Consider the following 25,718-nt stretch of genomic DNA (forward strand, 5'->3'; position numbering starts at 1 on the left):
TGTGTTTATCAAATTTATTTCCTTTTCACATTTATACTTGACAACGAATGGTAGACGTATGCATAACAGATATTAAACGAAAAACATAAATATTAAAAACACTGATCCAGTTTAAGTTGCATGCTGAGCATTTTTAACATAGGATTATGACTGATCAAGTCGTGTCCACGTTTACCCTGCAAAATCTGAAACAGTTTTAATATTCATTATCCTCACATGCATGTATTGTTCAGACATCCGCATAACACTGACAGTATATACATTGTCTATGCATTATCTACAAATGCACATAATTATTATATACAAATATTTACAATCATATGTCATTGACTAGAACATAGAATATAATTATGTAACTTGATATCAAGGGGTCTCAATAATAACCTCGGGGACAGTAAAATTAAGTCTAGTTTTCAGACTGCATTTCCAAGCGTCCAAGTGTCTATCCCATGATGCTGGTGAGTGACGGACGTGGCTGAGGAACGGGTGGCTTGACCTCCAGGGTCCGCGACGCCCGTCGCCCATCGTCCGCTGTCCGTCTGTCCGCGAGCCATACGGCGATAGCGGTGAGCACGAGACTGAGGCCCGCCAGTCCGACGCTCGTTCCCACCAACTGGTAACGCATCCCTAAAACGTAAACAGACGTGGACGTTAACACGCTACACTAGTATCGCGATTGGAGCGAAAATATTTATGGATTTGGTAAATAAAAACAGCAAATTCACTGAAGTGCAAAATATGCATGTTATTTTTTAACTTATTTGTTCATTTTTTGAGAATAAGAGATATATTATTAAATTGTGACTCTTCATCGCACAAGGAAATGGTTAATCTTATACGTGCAACATAAATCAGAGTACGCTCGGCTATTGTCGGAGCTTTCCGGAGATGGCCGATTAACAAGTATGTATGAGGATACTCACTTTCTGTGTCGATCACAGTCGGAGCACACTCGACTATTTTCGGAGCTTGCCGGAGTTGGCCGAGTAACTTTTCAACCCTGTCAAGGGTACTCACGTTCTGCGTCGCACATAATCGGAGCACAAACGGCTTTTTTTCTGAGCTTGACGGAAACGGCCGAGTAACTAACAACTCAATCCTGTGAAGGGGTACTCACTTTCTGTTTCGAACACTGTCGGAACACACTCGGCTATTTGCTGAGCTTGCCGGAAATGGCCGAGTAACTACTCAATCCTGTCAAGGGTACTCCCTTTCTATGTCGAACACAGTCGTAGCACACTCGGCTATTTCCAGAGCTTGCAGGAGATGGCCGAGTAACTTTTCAATCCTGTTTGAGGGTACTCACTTTCTGTGTCGAACACAGTTGGAGCACAATCGGCTATTGCTGGAGCTTACCGGAGATGGTCGAGTAACTACTCAATCTAGTTTGAGGGTAATCACTTTCTGTGTCAAACACAGTTGGAGCACAATCGGCTATTGTCGGAGCTTGCCGGAAGTGGCCGAGTACTATTCATTATTGTCAATGGTACTTACTGTCTGTATCGTAGAGGGAACAAGCTCCCTTAGCTCCGCATTTACTCGTCCATACAGAACAGAACGAGTCAAATATCTTCCCATAAACCATTGGCGCCGGTAGGAACACTGTAAAAAACAACAACGTATAAACGCAGCTTATTTAAAGCGACAAATACAACCGGTAATGTGTATAAAGCCAGCTTATAAACAACACGGACCGTTACATGAGGCATACTTTATATAAGCAGCTCGTATAGCTATGGAAACTGCGAAAACACAGCTAACTTATATGTTTAAGATTATATATTTCAAGCTAGAGTTAAACAGTTATTGTGAAACATTTAACTAAAAACCTAGCGACCTGTCCATGCAAGCAAGTTTGGTAAATAAATGCAATGTTCGGTTAAATGAACACTTTAAATTTAAAGGAGGAGAATATTGATTAGGTTTCATACCGACTAGAGACATAAGGAAGGACATGAGACCCACAGCCATCGCCCGGTCGTTCTGCTCCACTGACCTGCGGAAATGACGTCATGAAGTTAACACTAGGTAATTAAAATCAACAAAAAACAATGATAAATGTCATCGAGTGATAGGAAATATTTCTATATGAAAATGAAAGAATGTGTCAAAGTTTCCCAACCTAGACGTTTTTTCGTACCCGAACCTATTTATCTTTTATTGCCAGTAGACAACTTTTTCTGACCGTTTTTTTGTTGTTCTCCTGTAGGGAATCATTTTCGGTAATTACTCGCTCAGGAATAACAATGTAAAAATAATAGCTAGTTGTCAACTAAAAATGGAATAATTATTAGTAGTCCAACTGTTACCTGAGTACGATAATGAAGATTGGGGCTATAGCTGACGTTCCTATGAGGGAGGCGATTCCACTGACGGCCACATAGGGGATCAACATGGAACATCCGGTTGCGCAGATACCAGGGTCCGCCTGGCCGCTTACCGTACCGCTACAGTTAGCGTACATCTGCAAGCGTCAGTGAATAAAATATATCAATGAAAGAAAAGAAAACGTCAATAAAAGAAAACGCTAGCGAAAGACATACGTCATTTAAATAAAAGAAATAAAAAATGTGTTAGAAAAACGACAATAAAAGACAAGCCAGTGTAAGTAACCGTCAGTGAAAATGAGATAAGATAGTGAAAGAAAAAGTTCAATGAAAGAAATACCATTGTGAAAGAAATACGACAATGGAAAACTACGTTAGTAGGAAAAACAAATATATAAAGGAGAAGATATTTTAGTATATTAAACACTTCAGTAGCCGAAATACGTCACGATATAGACGATGAAATCACACTGAACGTTTGTGGTAGCTTTCAAGCCCGACTGTGGCACCAAGAAACAATAGTTAACCTTAAATACACGCTGAACAAATCAAACTATCTTAAAGCTTAAAACAGGCTACACTATCAACCTTTTATGAAGCAACCAAACAGGCTACAATATCAAATAATTATGAAGCACCAAAACACGCTACACCATGAACCTATATTGTAGAATCAAAACACGCTACCCCATGCAGCTACCCCACTGCCATAGAGCTAAAGAACACGCTACCCCATGAAACTACCCCACTGTCATGGAATTTAAGAACATGCTACCCCATGAAACTACCCCACTGTCATGTAGCTTAAGAACACGCTACCCCATGAAGCTACCCCACTGCCATGGAAATAAAGAACACGCTACCCCATGAAACTACCCCACTGTCATAGAGCTTAAGACCACGCTACCCCATGAAGCTACCCCACTGTCATGGAAATTAAGAACACGCTACCCCATGAAACTACCCCACTGTCATGGAAATTAAGAACATGCTACCCCATGAAACTACCCCACTGTCATGGAGCTAAAGAACACACTACCTCATGAAGCTTCCCCAATGTCATGGAACTTAAAAACACGCTACCCCATGAAAATACACCACTGTCATGGAGCTTAAGAACACGCTACCCCATGTAGCTACCCCACTGTCATGGAACTTAAGGACACGCTACCCCATGAAGCTACCCCACTGTCATGGAACATCAGAACACGCTACCCCATGAAACTACCCCACTGTCATGGAGCTTAAGAACACGCTACCCCATGAAGCTACCCCACTGTCATGGACCTTAAGAACACTCTACCCAATGAAACTACCCCATTGTCATGAAGCTATAGGACACGCTACCCCATGAAGCTAACCCACTGTCATGGAACTTAAGAATACGCTACCCCATGAAACTACCCCACTGTCATGGAACTTAAGAATACGCTACCCCATGAAACTACCCCACTGTCATGGAAATTAAGAACACGCTACCCAATGAAACTATCCCACTGTCATGGAACTTAAGGACACGCTACTCAATGAAACTACCCCACTGTCATGGAACTTAAGAACACGCTACCCCATGAAACTACCCCGCTGTCATGGAGCTTAAGAACACGCTACCCCATGAAACTACCCCACTGTCATGGAGCTTAAGAACACGCTACCCCATGAAGCTACCCCACTGTCATGGAACTTAAGAACACGCTACTCCATGAAACTACCCCACTGTCATGGAGCTTAAGAACACGCTACTCCATGAAGCTACCCCACTGTCATGGAACTTAAGAACACGCTACCCCATGAAACTACCCCGCTGTCATGGAGCTTAAGAACACGCTACCCCATGAAACTATCCCACTGTCATGGAGCTTAAGAACACGCTACCCCAGGAACCTACCCCACTGTCATAGAGCTCAAGAACACGCTATTCCATGAAACTACCATACTGTCATGGAGCTTAAGAACACGCTACTCCATGAAGCTTCCCCACTGTCAGAGAGCTTAAGAACACGCTACTCCATGAAACTACCCCACTGTCATGGAGCTTAAGAACACGCTACTCCATGAAACTACCCCACTGTCATGGAGCTTAAGAACACGCTACCCTATGAAACTACCCCACTGGCTTAAGAACACGCTACCCCATGAAACTACCGCCACTGTCATGGAGCTTAAGAATACGCTACTCCATGAAACTACCCCACTGTCATGGAAATTAATAACACGCTACCCCATGAAACTACCCCACTGGCTTAAGAACACGCTACCCCATGAAAATACACCACTGTCATGGAGCTTAAGAACACGCTACCCCATGTAGCTACCCCACTGTCATGGAACTTAAGGACACGCTACCCCATGAAGCTACCCCACTGTCATGGTACATCAGAACACGCTACCCCATGAAACTACCCCACTGTCATCGAGCTTAAGAACACGCTACCCATGAAGCTACCCCACTGTCATGGACCTTAAGAACACGCTACCCCATGAAACTACCCCATTGTCACGAAACTATAGGACACGCTACCCCATGAAGCTAACCCACTGTCATGGAACTTAAGAACACGCTACCCCATGAAACTACCCCACTGTCATGGAACTTAAGAATACGCTACCCCATGAAACTACCCCACTGTCATGGAGCTTAAGAACACGCTACCCAATGAAACTATCCCACTGTCATGGAACTTAAGGACACGCTACTCAATGAAACTACCCCACTGTCATGGAACTTAAGAACACGCTACCCCATGAAACTAACACACTGTCATAGAGCTTAAGAACACGCTACTCCATGAAACTACCCCACTGTCATGGAGCTTAAGAACACGCTACTCCATGAACCTTCCCCACTGTCAGAGAGCTTAAGAACACGCTACTCCATGAAACTACCCCACTGTCATGGAGCTTAAGAACACGCTACTCCATGAAACTACCCCACTGTCATGGAGCTTAAGAACACGCTACCCTATGAAACTACCCCACTGGCTTAAGAACACTCTACCCCATGAAATTACCGCCACTGTCATGGAGCTTAAGAATACGCTACTCCATGAAACTACCCCACTGTCATGGAAATTAATAACACGCTACCCCATGAAACTACCCCACTGGCTTAAGAACACGCTACCTCATGAAATTACCGCCACTGTCATGAAGCTTAAGAACACGCTACTCCATGAAGCTACCCCACTGTCATGGAACTTAAGAACTCGCTACTCCATGAAACTACCCCACTGTCATGGAACTTAAGAACACGCTACTCCATGAAACTACCCCACTGTCATGGAGCTTAAGAACACGCTACTCCATGAAGCTACCCCACTGTCATGGAGCTTAAGAACACGCTTCCCCATGGAGCTACCCCACTGTCATGGAGCTAAAGAACACGCTACCCCCATGAAACTACCCCACTATCATGGAGCTTAAGAACACGCTACTCCATGAAGCTACCCCAGTGTCATGGAACTTAAGAACTCGCTACTCCATGAAACTACCCCACTGTCATGGTACTTAAGAACACGCTACCCCATGAAACTACCCCACTGTCATGGAGCTAAAGAACACGCTACCCCCATGAAACTACCCCACTGTCATGGAGCTTAAGAACACGCTACTCCATGAAGCTACCCAGTGTCATGGAACTTAAGAACTCGCTACTCCATGAAACTACCCCACTGTAATGGAACTTAAGAACACGCTACCCCATTAAGCTACCCCACTGTCATGGAGCTTAAGAACACGCTACTCCATGAAACTACCCAACTGTCATGTAACATAAGAACACGCTACTCCATGAAACTACCCCACTGTCATGGAACTTAAGAACACGCTACTCCATGAAACTACCCCACTGTCATGGAAATTAAGAACACGCTACCCCATGAAACTACCCCACTGTCATGGAAATTAAGAACACGCTACCCCATGAAACTACCCCACTGTCATGGAGCTTAAGAACACGCTACCTCATGAAGCTTCCCCAATGTCATGGAATTGAAGAACACGCTACCCCATGAAAATACACCACTGTCATGGAGCTTAAGAACACGCTGCCCTATGTAGCTACCCCACTGTCATGGAACATCAAAACACGCTACCCCATGAAGCTACCCCACTGTCATGGAGCTTAAGAACACGCTACCCCATGAAGCTACCCCACTGTCATGGACCTTAAGAACACGCTACCCCATGAAAATACCCCAGTGTCATGAAACTATAGGACACGCTACCCCATGAAGCTAACCCACTGTCATGGAACTTAAGAATACGCTACTCAATGAAACTACCCCACTGTCATGGAACTTAAGAATACGCTACCCCATGATACTACCCCACTGTCATGGAAATTAAGAACACGCTACCCAATGAAACTATCCCACTGTCATGGAACTTAAGGACACGCTACTCAATGAAACTACCCCACTGTCATGGAACTTAAGAACACGCTACCCCATGACACTAACACACTGTCATAGAGCTTAAGAACACGCTACTCCATGAAACTACCCCACTGTCATGGAGCTTAAGAACACGCTACTCCATGAAGCTACCCCACTGTCATGGAACTTAAGAACACGCTACCCCATGAAACTACCCCGCTGTCATGGAGCTTAAGAACACGCTACCCCATGAAACTATCCCACTGTCATGGAGCTTAAGAACACGCTACCCCAGGAACCTACCCCACTGTCATAGAGCTTAAGAACACGCTACTCCATGAAACTACCCCACTGTCATGGAGCTTAAGAACACGCTACTCCATGAAGCTTCCCCACTGTCAGAGAGCTTAAGAACACGCTACTCCATGAAACTACCCCAATGTCATGGAGCTTAAGAACACGCTACTCCATGAAACTACCCCACTGTCATGGAGCTTAAGAACACGCTACCCTATGAAACTACCCCACTGGCTTAAGAACACGCTACCCCATGAAATTACCGCTACTGTCATGGAGCTTAAGAATACGCTACTCCATGAAACTACCCCGCTGTCATGGAAATTAAGAACTCGCTACCCCATGAAACTACCCCACTGTCATGGAGCTTAAGAACACGCTACTCCATGAAGCTACCCCACTGTCATGGAGCTTAAGAACACGCTACCCCATGGAGCTACCCCACTGTCATGGAGCTAAACAACACGCTACCCCATGAAACTACCCCACTGTCATGGAGCTTAAGAACAGGCTACTCCATGAAGCTACCCCAGTGTCATGGAACTTAAGAACTCGCTACTCCATGAAACTACCCCACTGTCATGGAACTTAAGAACACGCTACTCCGTGAAACTACCCCACTGTCATGGAGCTTAAGCACACGCTACCCCATGAGACTACCCCACTGTCATGGAGCTTAAGAACACGATACTCCATGGAGCTACCCCAGTGTCATGGAACTTAAGAACACGCTACCCCATGAAACTACCCCACTGTCATGGAGCTAAAGAACACGCTACCCCCATGAAACTACCCCACTGTCATGGAGCTTAAGAACACGCTACCCCCATAAAACTACCCCACTGTCATGGAGCTTAAGAACACGCTACTCTATGAAGCTACCCCAGTGTCATGGAACTTAAGAACTCGCTACTCCATGAAACTACCCCACTGTCATGGAACTTAAGAACACGCTACCCCATGAAGCTATCCCACTGTCATGGAGCTTAAGAACACGCTACTCCATGAAGCTTCTCCAGTGTCATGGAACTTAAGAACACGCTACCCCATGAAACTACCCAACTGTCATGGAGCTAAAGAACACGCTACCCCCATGAAACTACCCCACTGTCATGGAGCTTAAGAATACGCTACTCCATGAAGTTACCCCAGTGTCATGGAACTTAAGAACTCGCTACTCCATGAAACTACCCCACTATCATGGAACTTAACAACACGCTACCCCATGAAGCTACCCCACTGTCATGGAGCTTAAGAACACGCTACTCCATGAAGCTACCCCAGTGTCATGGAACTTAAGAACTCGCTACTCCATGAAACTACCCCACTGTCATGGAGCTTAAGAACACGCTACCCCATGGAGCTACCCCACTGTCATGAAACTTAAGAACACGCTACTCCATGAAACTACCCCAGTGTCATGGAACTTAAGGACACGCTACTCCATAAAACTACCCCACTGTCATGGAGCTTAATAACACGCTACCCCATGAAACTATCCCACTGCCATGGAACTTAAGAACACGCTAACTCATGAAACTACCCACTGGCTTAAGAACACGCTACCCCATGAAATTACCGCTACTGTCATGGAACTTAAGAACACGCTACTCCATGAAGCTACCCCACTGTCATGGAGCTTAAGAATACGCTACCCCATGAAACTACCCCACTGTCATGGAGCTTAAGAACACGCTACTCCATGAAGCTACCCCACTGTCATGGAACTTAAGAACTCGCTACTCCATGAAACTACCCCACTGTCATGGAGCTTAAGAACACGCTTCCCCATGGAGCTACCCCACTGTCATGGAACATAAGAACACGCTACTCCATGAAACTACCCCACTGTCATGGAGCTTAAGAACACGCTACTCCATGAAACTACCCCTCTGTCATGGAGCTTAAGAACACGCTACTCCATGAAGCTACCCCACTGTCATAGAGCTTAAGAACACGCTTCCCCATGGAGCTACCCCACTGTCATGGAACTTAAGAACATGCTACTCCATGAAACTACCCCACTGTCATGGAGCTTAAGAACACGCTACCCCATGAGACTACCCCACTGTCATGGAGCTTAAGAACACGCTACTCCATGAAGCTACCCCAGTGTCATGGAACTTAAGAACTCGCTACTCCATGAAACTACCCCACTGTCATGGAACTTAAGAACACGCTACTCCGTGAAACTACCCCACTGTCATGGAGCTTAAGAACACGCTACCCCATGAGACTACCCCACTGTCATGGAGCTTAAGAACACGCTACTCCATGGAGCTACCCCAGTGTCATGGAACTTAAGAACACGCTACCCCATGAAACTACCCCACTGTCATGGAGCTAAAGAACACGCTAACCCCATGAAACTACCCCACTGTCATGGAGCTTAAGAACACGCTACCCCCATAAAACTACCCCACTGTCATGGAGCTTAAGAACACGCTACTCCATGGAGCTACCCCACTGTCATGAAACTTAAGAACACGCTACTCCATGAAACTACCCCACTGTCATGGAACTTAAGAACACGCTACCCCATGAAGCTATCCCACTGTCATGGAGCTTAAGAACACGCTACCCCATGAAGCTACCCCACTGTCATGGACCTTAAGAACACGCTACCCCATGAAACTACCCCATTGTCATGAAACTATAGGACACGCTACCCCATGAAGCTAACCCACTGTCATGGAACTTAAGAATACGCTACCCCATGAAACTACCCCACTGTCATGGAACTTAAGAACACGCTACCCCATGAAACTACCCCATTGTCATGAAACTATAGGACACGCTACCCCATGAAGCTAACCCACTGTCAGAGAGCTTAAGAACACGCTACTCCATGAAACTACCCCACTGTCATGGAGCTTAAGAACACGCTACTCCATGAAGCTACCCCACTGTCATGGAACTTAAGAACACGCTACCCCATGAAGCTACCCCACTGTCATGGACCTTAAGAACACGCTACCCCATGAAACTACCCCATTGTCACGAAACTATAGGACACGCTACCCCATGAAGCTAACCCACTGTCATGGAACTTAAGAATACGCTACCCCATGAAACTACCCCACTGTCATGGAACTTAAGAACACGCTACCCCATGAAACTACCCCATTGTCATGAAACTATAGGACACGCTACCCCATGAAGCTAACCCACTGTCAGAGAGCTTAAGAACACGCTACTCCATGAAACTACCCCACTGTCATGGAGCTTAAGAACACGCTACTCCATGAAGCTACCCCACTGTCATGGAACTTAAGAACACGCTACCCCATGAAACTTCCCCACTGTCATGGAGCTTAAGAACACGCTACCCCATGAAACTACCCCACTGCCATGGAACTTATGAACACACTAACCCATGAAACTACCCACTGGCTTAAGAACACGCTACCCCATGAAATTACCGCTACTGTCATGGAGCTTAAGAACACGCTACTCCATGAAGCTACCCCACTGTCATGGAAATTAATAACACGCTACCCCATGAAACTACCCAACTGTCATGGAGCTTAAGAACACGCTACTCCATGAAGCTACCCCACTGTCATGGAGCTTAAGAACACGCTTCCCCATGGAGCTACCCCACTGTCATGGAACATAAGAACACGCTACTCCATGAAACTACCCCACTGTCATGGAGCTTAAGAACACGCTACTCCATGAAACTACCCCACTGTCATGGAGCTTAAGAACACGCTATTCCATGAAGCTACCCCACTGTCATAGAGCTTAAGAACACGCTTGCCCATGGAGCTACCCCACTGTCATGGAACTTAAGAACACGCTACTCCATGAAGCTACCCCACTGTCATGAAACTTTAAAACGCGCTTCATCAGAAAGTCATCATGAAGAATTTAAACACGCTACATATTTAATGTAGCTATATACGTATCATTAAAACTATTTATATGGTACGTACCTGCGAGGGCTCTTTGGCAATACATCCCGCGTGACACGGGGAGAAAAACGTTTGGCCGTCCGCGCATACCGGCACATACGAAGCCCCCGAGCAGTCGCACAACGTCGGCATGGAACTGAAGACGTTAATGATAAAATAATCATAAATTGTATGTATAAAACGTTCCCTCCGTCCACGCACTTAGGGACAAAGTGTAGCGGATCTGCAGCCACACATCATCGAACCGGAACTGAGGAATAAGATCAATAAAACTCATGTGTAATAAAAGAAATGGAATTTCATAATTAAATAATTCATTTGATATTTCTCCGTGCGCCCAAGTTGCTGAAACCAATCTTCAAATTGAGTAAAAGGATGTCTTACCACTTAAAAACTAGTTTGAAAACTCTGTGTTAATACCTATTTCCAGCGCTGAAATCATCCACAACCGCTACCCCGTTCTGTAACGACAGTCCCACAATGTGTTCCGGGTTCGGACAACCAAACAGGAAGTTGAAGCAGCCCAACAGGAAAACAATTATGCGACAGACCAGTACCATGCGTGCGCATCCGGTAAGTCCAAGCCCGAGCCGCCGCGTGATTATGCCGCCCCCAAAGGTCCCCACTACCATTGTGACCAGCTTGTCGATACCTGCAGGACAAACAACATAGATACTGTACATTAAAGGAAAGTAATAAAATAAGCTTAAAATGCACCATTTCAGACTAGAAAAAAAATAAAAATATTCTTGGGGAGTATCCCCAAACCCCATTCCCAATACTTTGAACCATTTTTTTGGTTCTGAGGAAAGGCGCCAGTCAGAAGGTTATGCCCCTAAGTTACGCCCGCCTCTAACATGGACTCCTGGAGCAGTCCCTGCATGAAATATTGCAATAATGAATAGGGTTTGATCGTTAATTTTCAGGAGTTACCTTTTTTGGCGTTTCAATAAATTTATGCACCAGTCAGTTGTAACCACGCCCCCCTCCCCCAAGGTTCGGGGAATAGCGGGGACTTTGACTTTCGGTCCAGCCAACCCAGGCTAAAATCCCCGTCCTGCGGGGACAAACAGATGGTAAAATTCCCGCCAAAAGCCCCCCATCCCCCTAGGTAAGGTCCATTCACCGCTATATTTAAACTTTTATTTTTTTTAAAGCGAAGACAAAATCACCGCATTCACCCGGCACTGCGGGACCACCTAAAAGGTAAAAAAACAAGGCCCATTTCCCCGGGTATCACCGGTATACCCCCGGACCTGGGGTGTGGGGGCGTGGTTACAATTGACTGGTGCATTATCGTATGGACATTTATCCGTAACCGAGCACCACGCGTATAAGCGTTACAACTATCTTATAGAAACGGGGCCCCAGACTCGAAACTATCCGACTTACAAACCAAACGTACCCATTACGATGTTCGCTTTCCACGTGGGCAGGTGAAACTGGTGCTCGATGTACTTGGGGCCGAACGATCCGAACGCCATCGCACCAAACAGGTACGTCAGTAGTGACGTAACCGTGCACAAGTACAGTGCCGTTCTCAAAACGCGCCACACGGACTTTGGAAGATCTGCACGGGTAACAAGTGATGGTTAGAACAAATCAAATCAACGCTACTAATGACTAGTACGGTCAACAGAATGAGCGTGCACGAGAAGCGTGTAAGATCTGCACGAGTGACATGTGATAATAAGAACAAATCAAATTAACGCTATTGGCGACTAGTTTGTGGTCAAAAGAATGAGTGTGCGCGGAACGCGTGCAGAACGTGCGCGGGTGACATGTGATGGTAATTATATACGTAGTTACCATATGTATGGCTATTACGGCTAAGATAACTCGTGTGCACGCGAACACCATCGCCCTTACCTCGCGCCTCACGCACGTGCGAGAGATACCTTTATCACGTGTTAAACATTTAGCATTAATGGTTTTCTTTAGGGGCGACGATTCTATTTTAACTCCTTTCCTTATGTATCTAATATTGTCAATACTGTAAACACTACTTTTTTATGACATAATAGTTCATAAACTTATTTTAACTTGCATTTTAGATTGATAAGCAGTTTCAGAGAAAAGAGATTTATGTAAACTTCATTTTTTAGTAAACAATTTAGGTCATACCCTTGACTAAGTCTTGTTTAACAGGTCGTTGCATGGCGGCGGTGTTGGCGTACTCAGTCGGCGGCGCGGGAGGGCGTCGCCTCAAGGACGCCGGCAAGCAGAAGACTGGGCCGGCCACTAGACACGCGCCGCCCCCAAACACGAGAAAACCCAACCACCACGCTCCAATCCAGCGGGGATCCTCCGGCGACAACCCGTTATCTGAAAGGTCAAGACCACATATCGGTTATATCACACCGACTTCATTAAATGCACTAGCGGACTGGGGGAGCATACCCGACGCCCCCCCCCCCATCATTCCCTAAAATCGGTCCAAGTTCACTTTTTGTTAATGTATCGGAGTAAATAAAAGCAATAAAATACGCTCTGAATGAATCATTTTGGACTCAGTCCTATTACACTTTAGGCACATATTTTTTATTTGTTAACACTAACACCCCTCACCTAAAGACATGATAGGTGGGTAGGAATAACTCTTCTTTCCAACTAATTAATAACTACTCGGTAAACTCATGTGCTGTTATAAGTAACATTTAATCTTCTTTCAAATAACGTATACGAAAAAGTTTATGGGGTAGCAACATATATACCTCCAGAGAGCTTGAATTGCTAGGCCCGTGTTATGTGGTTACTAAGCAGCAAACATATACCTCCAGAGGGATTAATTTCCTGAGCCCGTGTTATGGGGTAACCGAGCAGCACACACATATACCTCCAGCGGGCCTGAATTGTTGAACCCGTGTTATGGCGTTACCGAGCCGCAAACATATATCTCAAGGGGCTTGTATTGCTGGGCCCGTGTTATGCGGTTACCTAGCAGCAAACATTAACCTCCAGAGGGTTTGAATTGCTGGGCCCGTGTTATGGGGTTACCTAGCAGCAAACATATACCTCCAGAGGGCTTGTATTTCTGGGCCTGTGTTATGGGGTTACCTAGCAGCAAACATTTACCTCCAGAGGGCTTGTATTGCTGGGCCCGTGTTATGGGGTTACCTAGCAGCAAACATTTACCTCCAGAGGGCTTGAATTGCTGGGCCCGTGTTATGGGGTTACCTAGCAGCAAACATTTACCTCCAGAGGGCTTGTATTGCTGGGCCCGTGTTATGGGGTTACCTAGCAGCAAACATTTACCTCCAGAGGGCTTGTATTGCTGGGCCCGTGTTATGGGGTTACCTAGCAGCAAACATTTACCTCCAGAGGGCCTGAATTGTTGAACCCGTGTTATGGGGTTACCTAGCAGCAAACATTTACCTCCAGAGGGCTTGTATTGCTGGGCCCGTGTTATGGGGTTACCTAGCAGCAAACATTTACCTCCAGAGGGCTTGAATTGCTGGGCCCGTGTTATGGGGTTACCGAGCAGTAAACATTTACCTCCAGAGGGCTTGAATTGCTGGGCCCGTGTTATGGGGTTACCGAGCAGCAAACATATACCTCCAGAGGGCTTGAATTTCTGAGCACGTGTAATGGGGATACCGAGCAGCAAACATATACATTCAGAGGGCTTTAATTGCTGGGCCCGTGTTATGGGGTTACCGAGCAGTAAACATTTACCTCCAGAGGGCTTTAATTTCTGGGCCCGTGTTATGGGGTTACCTAGCAGCAAACATTTACCTCCAGAGGGCTTGAATTGCTGGGCCCGTGTTATGGGGTTACCGAGCAGCAAACATATACCTCCAGAGGGCTTGAATTTCTGGGCACGTGTAATGGGGATACCGAGCAGCAAACATATACATTCAGAGGGCTTTAATTGCTGGGCCCGTGTTATGGGGTTACCTAGCAGCAAACATTTACCTCCAGAGGGTTTGAATCGCTGGGCCAGTGTTATGGGGTTACCGAGCAGCAAACAAATAGCTCCAGAGGGCTTGAATTTGCTGGGCCCGTGTTATGAGGTTACCGGGCAGCAAACATATACCTCCTGGGGCATGAGCTGTGCTGGGCCCGTGTTATGGGGTTACCTAGCAGCAAACATATACCTCCTGAGGCATGAGCTGCTGGGCCCGTGTTATGGGGTTACCTAGCAGCAAACATATACCTCCTGGGGCATGAGCTGATGGGCCCGTGTTATGGGGTTACCGAGCAGCAAACATATACCTCCTGGGGCATGAGCTGCTGGGCCCGTGTTATGGGGTTACCTAGCAGCAAACATATACCTCCTGGGGCATGAGCTGCTGGGCCCGTGTTGTGGGGTTACCGAGCAGCAAACATATACCTCCTGGGGCATGAGCTGCTGGGCCCGTGTTATGGGGTTACCTAGCAGCAAACATATACCTCCAGAGGGCTTGAATTGCTGGGCCCTCGTTATAGGTTAACGACCAGCCAACACGTACAACATTAAAGCATATTTTCTGTTTTCATAACAAACACAAACTTTATAAGTGAAAGTCAGTTACCGTTATATTTCATGATATGTTTAAGATTTGTTTAAGAAAATGATAGATTTTAGACATATCAATTTATCACTTGTGGAAAAACAACTAGATAATTTTATGTGACGCAATTGGCGAAAAGCACGCCTCTAACGAAAATGATATATTGCAAGAAATCACGTTTTATAAACACGCTAATTATTTTAACGTGACTTTAGTTTCATTTTTAATACATGTATCTCTTTGTTGGTTGACATAAAATATTAAACCACAATTACGCTTTTATAATCACAACAGCAGGACTGATATTCACAAAGCATCTTTGCCTTTTTTAATTCACTTTCTTAATTGTGCCTCATTGATCATATGATAAAAAAAAACTTTATAAATTCAAAAAGACATTATTTACATTGACCTTGTTCACCAACCCCCATACTTTAATGTTATAACTCAAATACATTTCTTTTAAAGCTGCACGCTCACAGATTGAACGTTTTGGCAACTTTTTTTTATATTTTTTTGTCTTGGAACGAGCCAATATTAGCGAAAATGCATGAAAACAAGTTATATAAAACTGCAAACAAAAAATAATATGGCAGATTTTTACATTTAAGTTCAAAAATGGATGTCTTATGCATTTTTCTTAAACCGTTACTAACGGTTTAAGCCATAAATCATTAATTTTCGAACGGAAATATGAACATCTGCGATCAAATCTTTTGTCAGCATTTTTTATCGTTGGATTGCAGATATTTACACAACAATTTGCTCTTTCCAAGACAAAAAGTAAAAAAGTAGTATAAACGGTTTATCTTCGAGAGTGCAGCTTTAACATAACGTGTCTATGAACAATTTAAGAAATCGACTTAAGTTAGGAAATGACTTAAGATCCTTTATGAATACAGTCCTCGAGTACCTTGTAGGTCCACGGGTATTTTATTGAAGAGTCCGCCAACTATGATGGCGACAAATGGCCCGAAGATGGTAAAGGACGATAAAAGACCTGAAATTGGTGAAACAACGGAACAGTGCTATTTTTAGATTTGCAAGAACGGGCTTATTAGTTCGACATATTTTATCATTTATGAATATACAATAGGTAAAAATATCCGTTTGTAGCGGTGATAATAATCCATTTAATATACCGTAATTGATGATCTTTATAATAAATACAAAGGTTTCCAATACCGTTTTGACCGATGTCCAATAAACTTATACTTTTCAAGTACTTCTGCAGAATAAATCTACACAAATCATTCATTGAAAAGCTTTCACAAAAAAACTGTGTTTAAAAAAGCTATGAAATGGTACTTCCTTTCCCATTTATATGCGTTATTTTCGAAAAAGACGTAAATTGCATCGAATGATTATGAAAACAACACAAAGAGCACCGCCCTTAAGTGCGCTCTGTCTAGACACATTTCAGTATGCTTTGTTTAGACACGTTTAAGTATGCTTTATTAAGACCCATTTGTGAATCCTTTGTTTAGACTCATTTGTTCATTCTTTGTTTACACTAATTTGAGTATATCTTTAAAGATATATTCGAGTATGCTTTGTTTAAATTCATTTGAGTATGCTTTGTTTTGACATTTTTGAGTATGCTTTTTTAAACTCGTTTCAGTATGCTTTGTTTAGATATTAGCAGACCCACCTATGTAGAATCCGGTCCGCCGTTTACTGGAGTTGTTGTCAATGTAGAGTGTGGTCAGTGAGGACCTCGGTGCCTTGGCAACGCCCTGTACATATAATAACATTTGTAGTACATGCCAATACATATATTCAATCAAAGTTTACTGGCATGCGAATCTTACTGACGTTGTGACAGATAACGTAATGCGTTAGTAAGATATCGCTATTTATTTTCGTTTTTACCTGTAGAAGCATCATCAGCCCGATGAAGATGACAAACCAATCGTTCTTTTGACCAGGGGTTGGGGCTGAGCGCGCGCCTGTCTGTAAGGAACACTCCTAGGAAAATATACAAGAACACTTGTGTAGGATCAACATCACTAGCGAGACAAGTATCGGTGTAACAAACAACAACAACAACAACAACAACAACAACAACAACAACAACAACAACAACAACAACAACAACAACAGCAAACATATAAACAACAACAGCAACGAAAACAAACACAATCACAATAAAAACACAACAAAAAACATTAAGTCGTCACGTCAATTATAACAACTTGAATTTCTCTTTAACATCCACATTAAGATCATTAGCAACAGTAGAACCATAATGATAAAATATATCTGATTTTCCATACCTGATTGTAGCTATCATTAGCCAGGCAGAGTGCTTTGTTGACCCGGGACCCATTGATGTTCTTGTCGCCTGACGCGGCGTGGCTATAGTCGGCAAAGAAGTGTGGCAGGCTTGTTAGTAGTCCGGACACCCCAAACATTAGCATACACCCCGACAGCACTCGTGGAATGTGGAAACTGTATATGAAGAGTAAATCCATTAAAGGAATCAAATGATACTTAACGGTTCTATTTGGTGAAAATATGTTGTAGACTCGTTTGCAGTCCGGTTACTATGCACAGCAGGATAAGTCCCGACAGGACACATGTACTATTGAAACGGTATGGAAACATATAGAATGTGGGGAGATCAGAATAATTAAATGATGGAGCAATGAATTGAAAGGGTAGAAGTGTTGTAGAAGCGTTTTCTATACAGACATCCCCGAACAGTAGAATAAACCCAGACATGACAAGTTGAATATGGATATTATGAGGAGAGGCATTTGAACTGAATGCGATATCTAAAAAAAACTATTATATTATTATTATTACAAACAACTTGAACCAGGTAAATTATTGTTAGCCATATTTATGTGAAATACTACAACAAGCTCAGTAGCCAAATGTTTAAACAAAAAACCCGTTTAATGACACAGGGTAAACGCCAAAGACGTAGGACACAACAAAAAAAAACACAAACAAGAAACATGGAACAACAGCACAAAACACCACAAACAACACAGTGCATATATACTATCTTAAAATGGTATGTTTATCAAGGATTGTTAGGTACCGCCAAGAAGAAACATCCATGTTATATGTATTCTTACCTTTGGACCCACAAGCCAACCTTTTGGACCGACAAGTATTCTTTGGAGGGGTTGGGGGGTATTGTATATAAACTTAATGTCTCTATATACTACCATAAATATGAAGTTTTAAGTTGTATACATAGGTTCGAGGAAGGCCTCTCTACTTCCTTGTACTTACTTCTTTAAAAAGTGACTGACCAGCAACACAGTCACAACAAATCCAAGATCGTTGGCACTTAACAAAATTCCACTTTGAGTGCTGCTGAGACTGAATGCCCGTTCTAGTACCGTGATTTGGGACGATAAATACACTGTTATACTTTGAGAAAACAGTGATCCAATTCCGAATACCAAACAAAAAGGGACTAGACTTTTGAAATCATTATCATCGTCACTGTCAATTTTAGAACTGTCATCGTCTTTGCCTGAACATTTGACAGATTTGACCGAAATTTTGTCTGCGTTAATTTGGGTATCTTTGCCGAGCGTAGTTTCTGTTTCACTGATAAAGTTTGGGTTCACAATCCCGTTTGAGATGTCGTCATAATTCCCTGCCTGGTGCCCGTTTGACGTCATATGCATCGCGTGTCCATTGCTTCCCCTGTCGTCGCTGCCAAGCCAACCTCCGCTACTGTAAAAACGAAAAATTGCGGTTCAGTTTGAGTAAGAATGTAGATATTTTTTGACAATATAAAAGCTGTAAAGCATGACTTGTCCGAGAACATGTACGTACAGCTACAGGTGCAGGTTCACGTTTCTATTATAATTCGTTTCTGGAATTTCTTACAGACTCGCTGTTCTATGGTTTGTTACCGCATAAACCACTTTTTTCTTGCAATGGTACATATCATTATTAAATTGTACAATGTACACATACTGTAATGACATAGTGCACTGAAATATAATATATAACACGCGAACAACCTGAACTCAAGAAAAACCATTATATAACACGCCACAACCTGAACGCAAGAAAAACCATTATATAACACGCGCACAACCTGAACGCAAGAAAAACCATTATATAACACGCGCACAACCTGAACGCAAGAAAAACCATTATATAACACGCGCACAACCTGAACGCAAGAAAAACCATTATATAACACGCGCACAACCTGAACGCAAGAAAAACCATTATATAACACGCGCACAACCTTAAATGTACACTAAAATATGTGACATAAGATTGACCTTAAGTAAAGAATACCGTTATATAACAGACGAGTGAAGAACACAAAATTGTACAACATTCTATGACACACGAATTATCTTAACTCGAGCAGAAAGCACTTATACGACATTATATAACACATGAGATACATAAACTCGAGACGATCACACAATTGTACATAAATATCTCGAGAATAACGGTTAAATAGCACACGAGTTACCTCAACTCGAGAGAAAAAAATAAATAACACAAGTAAAAACTTCACTTGACATAACTTATATGACACGACCTTACCCCAAGAAGAACAATTGTACAACACACGAGTTACCTTAACTCAAAGAAATCCTCAAGATCAACGAGAATGTCGTCAATGTCCAGCATGGTTTCAATGTTTGATTTAATTGAGTTTAATAATGAGTTTGAAACTAAAGTCACATTTCATACGTTTCATGTTGTAAAAGATTAAACAAAGATACGTCTTAGGTGAAGATGCGTTGAGTTGTTTTCGCAACAATCTGATGTTTCTTAGAATTGGTTTGAACCCCATAGGTTACTGCGAAACTGTGAAAATGGTTAAAGGTCTACGGATGACAGACAACACTATATGTTTACATATTCTCTATAACGATCCTTGTTTCTTATATTAGCACCTTTCAAGTGAGATGTACCGGGCTGACAACCACAGGTGCTAGTATTAGTCAGGGCTGATGAGTCACAGTTTTGGATTATTATTTTTATAGTGACAATCTTATTCAAAATCAATACATACAAATATGTATAACAAACATAATTTTTGAGAGATTAACCTTTAACTACTTACTACATAATGCATTTATGGAACATATTAATTACTGATATTGTATGTTATATGATATGCACAGTGTATACTGTTTTACGCAATAAACTTTTCTTATCGTATTGATAACAAGATTGTAACCGTGTATACAATAGCAAAAAACCTAAAAATATTAAATGATTGGTGAATGCTAAAATATTTACTGCGATCAACTATCGTCTCATAAAGAAGAAATGCCATGTTTTCTGCAGCTTTCTTTCAAATTAAACTCGGTATCCTTCATAAGAACCATTTTTTGACATGCATTCATCCTTTTATGTCTATTTAAAAAGTTGTATTTATTGTCGTAATTCTTGTTTGGGACTAAGAGTGCATCTTTAATAATTGTTTTTATTTCTGAATATAATGATTCACCATTTTGATACAATTTAAACTCAGCTAGACGCGTTGTTTCTGCAACTGCTAAAACTCACAGTCTGAGATATTTCAGAGTATTACCTACAGTTACAGCCAATGAAATCATCTTACAACCTTCAATTAGTACCACGCTTAATCGCGAAGAAGAACTTAATAAAATCGCATGCCGTCATATCTGGTTTCCTGCATGCGTAAATGAATTAAGACGTTTTAAATGGTTTCGTATGTACTATTTTAATAAGTATTAAGTGACTTTTAGTCAGAGGCTGTTCTGTTTATCCAAGAAATACTGCTCATTTTTCATAGTTTGTGTTTTTAAAGTATTTTAATTTGTTACATATCATACCAATGATAATAAAGTAAGAAACTCTGCAATCAACATTCCTGTGTGGCATATTACATCTTGTATTATACACTCTCATGTCAATTAAATAATTATTTTGTTTTCTGTGTTTGTATCATTATCTATGTTATTGTTTGACTGTACACCATTTACATACATGTATGTTTGAACAAATTGTGTAATTGATAATAAGCTGTACATGCTTACATCAGAATTAACTTTATGTTATGTTATGGTATGTTATGATAAAAATGATTAATTGGTTTTAATTAAAATACAAATGGTTACAATGACATACAAATGACTTTTCTGTGTCTTAAGGTAGTCCACTCACAACTTAGTGAATTATCTGATAGTTTAAACATTATATATTTTACAACGATTGTGAAGAAAGTTATGAGAACTTACATTATAGTTGGCACGATGTTACGCGAGAGTGTGGTCTTGTGGTGTGGGGGAAATCTGAGTGCTTTGAGAAAACACACTTGTCCGGCTTGATGACCACTTACCAAACTCACATGCGCCCAAGCCGGGAACCGAACCCTGGTCGCCTTGGTGAGAAGCGAGTGCGCTAACTACTGCGCTAACCGGACAACCTTTCTGATAAACCATAACCCATGCAATTGATATCATTTGAAGGGGTAATGCTTGCTGATCGCTTATATTCAGATGATGTACCAAACTTTATTAAGCATAAATGTATTCTAATTTGTTTATTTGCTTTTAATTTCAGCTTAATTTTGGCGTAAAATGACCTTTTTGTTCAAGGCCATAAAGCTTGTTTGTAATATTATTTTTGTCTAAATTCTACATTTTCTGCCTCTTCTCATTCACAGGATTTTGTATGGAATTCGGCCACATAGGCCTATGATCTTCTGATAAATAAATCTTCTGTTCTGTTCATCATACCAAAAACAGTATGGAGTGGCCAGGAATATAACATTGACATTCATTTGTGGATCGGATATCTTAACTGCTAAAAAAATGTCAATTGTTTGAAAGTGCGAATGACATGTGAATGAAGTGTATGTTTACAGTGTTGACATGCTCAATTGAACCATCTATCCATAACACGCTTGTCAGCAGTATCAAACCAAGCAGATCTTTACGTTAACGTTGATATATCAACGTAACGCTATATACAGTTTCCAAGCTAGGAAAACAATTAGCGCCTGTCACGTTAATTGTGATAAATCGTCACATTTTGACGATGTTATAAAACGCGACGGGCAGCAGGCGTGTAGCGTGGGGACTGCAGAAAAGTGTCAGTGGGATATACGAAAAAAACCGTACCAAATAATCCCTAAACTTTCAACCAGTATACCCCGGTAAACCGAGCTGAGCGGTATTCACCGAACACCGCTAAGTCAGATCGAACTTGCGATAATGAGACATGGGTGTGTCAATATTAACATCATTTTCTCTAACATATCGCCCAGACAGACGCCCCCCCCACCCCGCCCCTCGACGAAATAAATCCCCAATTTGTTGTTTTTGCATAAGTGGAAATTAAAACTCAATGCTAATGTATACCAACTTTTGGTGGAGTATTTTGTTCATGTGGAGGAGTCCGTTTTGTATGCTGTTTATCGTTCTTTCGTTTGTGTATTTTATCCATTTTTCCTTTTTTATTGTCCTTAATACTTTTAAATTTCATTGTCGCTAATGGTATACCCGAAAACAAGAAATGAATATAATTAATGTGTTTTCTTTACTGTAAGTTTGAAGTAAATATTTATATCGTCAGAATACTCAAAGTGTAGGCGCAGTTTCAAAGACCCCTTCAAAAACCCCTTCAAAGACTCATGCAAAAAACCCTTACGAACGATGTTATAAAGTCAGGGAGTATGATTGGTTTTGAACTGTTTTGAAGATATAGGTACGATCTATTCAAGTGATCCATTTGTAAAAACAAATTACAAGCAATCACAACTAAAATCAAGTGCACACGCATAGCTTGATTATTTTCATTTGATTTGAAAGATTTGCAAAATCCTTTTGTTGTGAATATTTTAGCATAATAAAGGCACATATTTTAAAGACTTTTATAAAAAAAAAATCGAACAAACAAATAAATCCGAATAAAGTTTTGTAAAAGCAACGAAGAATAGAAAACTCAATTACTGGTATGAAAAACTTCTATACACATATGCTAACAACAATACCCTCGCTGGTTCCTGGAACAGCTATCACCTAAAGTTTACTCTTTAATGGTAATGTGCGTTTTTCTGATTGTACTACAGTCGAACCTCGTTGGGTCGAACTCACAGGGACCCAGCCTACCTAGAAAAACTCCTACATAGATTATACTAAAAGGTTTTGCTGAGTTCAATTTTATCAGCTGATTTACATGTGACACAAAATTCATCTGTTTACTGTAAGAGACGGACACATTTTTTCTTTCACTCAATGATTATTTTAAAATATTTTATATATTTCATAGATCTTCACATATGATTTTCCATTAAAATATCGATACATTTGTTAAGTTCCATTGCGACGTTTACATGCATGACGTATTTTGAATTATTTATAAATGCACTTATCCTTTTAAAGACAACCATATAATATATTCAACTACCTTTTACAGAAAAAATGATCTTTATAAGCTTTTAGCTTCCAGTCAAAATAAATAATAAGAATAAAATATATGTTGTCACTTGTATATTTCCATGGAATAATATGTTTAAGCCAACAACTTCTATAGCTATTGCTGAAAAAATATTCAAAAACTTACCTATTTCTGTTCTCCATTTAAAATCAATCTGAGTATACAATTAACAAAACAGAAGAAGAAAAAAACGTGTTGTCACAATGTATACATCCACTCTGATAAAGAAATCACTCCATTTTCATTACCGCCTCATAAAACAGTCACGACATTGAAAACGCCGTTGACAAGCGTGCAAATAATGTAGAATTTGGTAAGAAAGGTCATAGTAAACACTTTATTGTGTATATCTATGTCAATCTGTGTCATATATACTAAACAGTTCAGGGCCATTTAAATCATATAAAGTTAGGCATGTGAGTCCATGCCTATACCCACATACTGTAACATATTACCGCACCATGACATAGTCTGAAATTTTATGGGCATGAAAGTCTGTGGCTCTAACCATCATGGCAGATTCTGAAGTTCAAAGGCACGAGAGACTATGGCTCTAACCATTCTGAATTTTTAAGGCATGCGAGTCTCTATTTCTAACCATCATGGCAGATTCTGAATTTTAAAGGCATACGAGTCCATGGCTCTAACCATCATGGCAGATTCTGGATTTTTAAGGCATACGTCCATGGCTCTAACCATCATGGCAGATTCTGAATTTTAAAGGCATGCGAGTCCATGGCTCTAACCATCATGGCAGATTCTGAATTTTAAAGACATACGAGTCCATGGCTCTAACCATCATGGCAGATTCTGAGTATTAAATGCATACGAGTCCATGGCACTAACCATCATGGTAGATTCTGAATTTTAAAGGCATACGAGTCCATGGCTCTAACCATCAAGGCAGATTCTGAATTTTAAAGGCATACGAGTCCATGGCTCTAACCATCAAGGCAGATTCTGAATTTTAAAGGCATGCGAGTCCATGGCTCTAACCCTCATGGCAGATTCTGAGTATTAAAGGCATACGAGTCCATGGCACTAACCATCATGGTAGATTCTGAATTTTAAAGACATACGTGACCATGGCTCTAACCATCATGGCAGATTCTGAGTTTTAAAGGCATACGAGTCCATGGCACTAACCATCATGGTAGATTCTGAATTTTAAAGGCATACGAGTCCATGGCTCTAACCATCATGGCAGATTCTGAATTTTAAAGGCATACGTGACCATGGCTCTAACAATCATGGTAGATTCTGAGTTTTAAAGACATACGTGACCATGGCTCTAACCATCATGGCAGATTCTGAGTTTTAAAGACATACGTGACCATGGCACTAACAATCATGGTAGATTCTGAGTTTTAAAGGCATGCGAGTCCAGGGCTCTAACCAACATGGCAGATTCTGAATTTTAAAGGCATACGTGACCATTGCTCTAACCATCATGGCAGATTCTGAATTTTAAAGGCATACGTGACAATGGCTCTAACCATCATGGCTGATTCTGAATTTCGAAGGCATACGAGTTCATGGCGCTAACCATCATGGTAGATTCTGAATTTTAAAGACATACGTGACCATGGCACTAACCATCATGGTAGATTCTGAGTTTTAAAGGCATACGAGTCCATGGCTCTAACCAACATGGCAGATTCTGAATTTTAAAGGCATACGAGTCCATGGCTCTAACCATCATGGCAGATTCTGAATTTTAAAGGCATACGAGTCCATGGCTCTAACCAACATGGCAGATTCTGAATTTTAAAGGCATACGAGTCCATGGCTCTAACCAACTTGGCAGATTCTGAATTTTAAAGGCATACGAGTCCATGGCTCTAACCATCATGGCAGATTCTGAATTTTAAAGGCATACGAGTCCATGGCTCTAACCAA

The 25,718-nt window shown here is 41.8% G+C and overlaps 1 protein-coding gene across 1 annotated transcript; it reads right to left on the minus strand.

The window, feature by feature from the left end:
* LOC128206436 (solute carrier organic anion transporter family member 2A1-like) lies at positions 1–24,087 on the minus strand. The gene is made up of 14 exons (XM_052908858.1): positions 23,946–24,087; positions 18,657–19,109; positions 17,687–17,861; positions 17,283–17,378; positions 17,062–17,146; positions 16,324–16,410; positions 13,042–13,242; positions 12,323–12,487; positions 11,338–11,569; positions 10,939–11,053; positions 2,310–2,464; positions 1,932–1,996; positions 1,495–1,602; positions 1–627 (listed from the first exon to the last, which is right to left on the minus strand). The coding sequence occupies exons 1-14, from the start codon at positions 23,960–23,962 to the stop codon at positions 443–445; spliced, it is 2,139 nt and encodes a 712-aa protein (XP_052764818.1). The 5' UTR covers positions 23,963–24,087; the 3' UTR covers positions 1–442.
* Between the last annotated feature and the right edge of the window lie 1,631 nt (positions 24,088–25,718).

This window comes from Mya arenaria, chromosome 10, assembly GCF_026914265.1.
Source record: "Mya arenaria isolate MELC-2E11 chromosome 10, ASM2691426v1".
Taxonomy (NCBI): Eukaryota; Metazoa; Mollusca; class Bivalvia; order Myida; family Myidae; genus Mya; species Mya arenaria.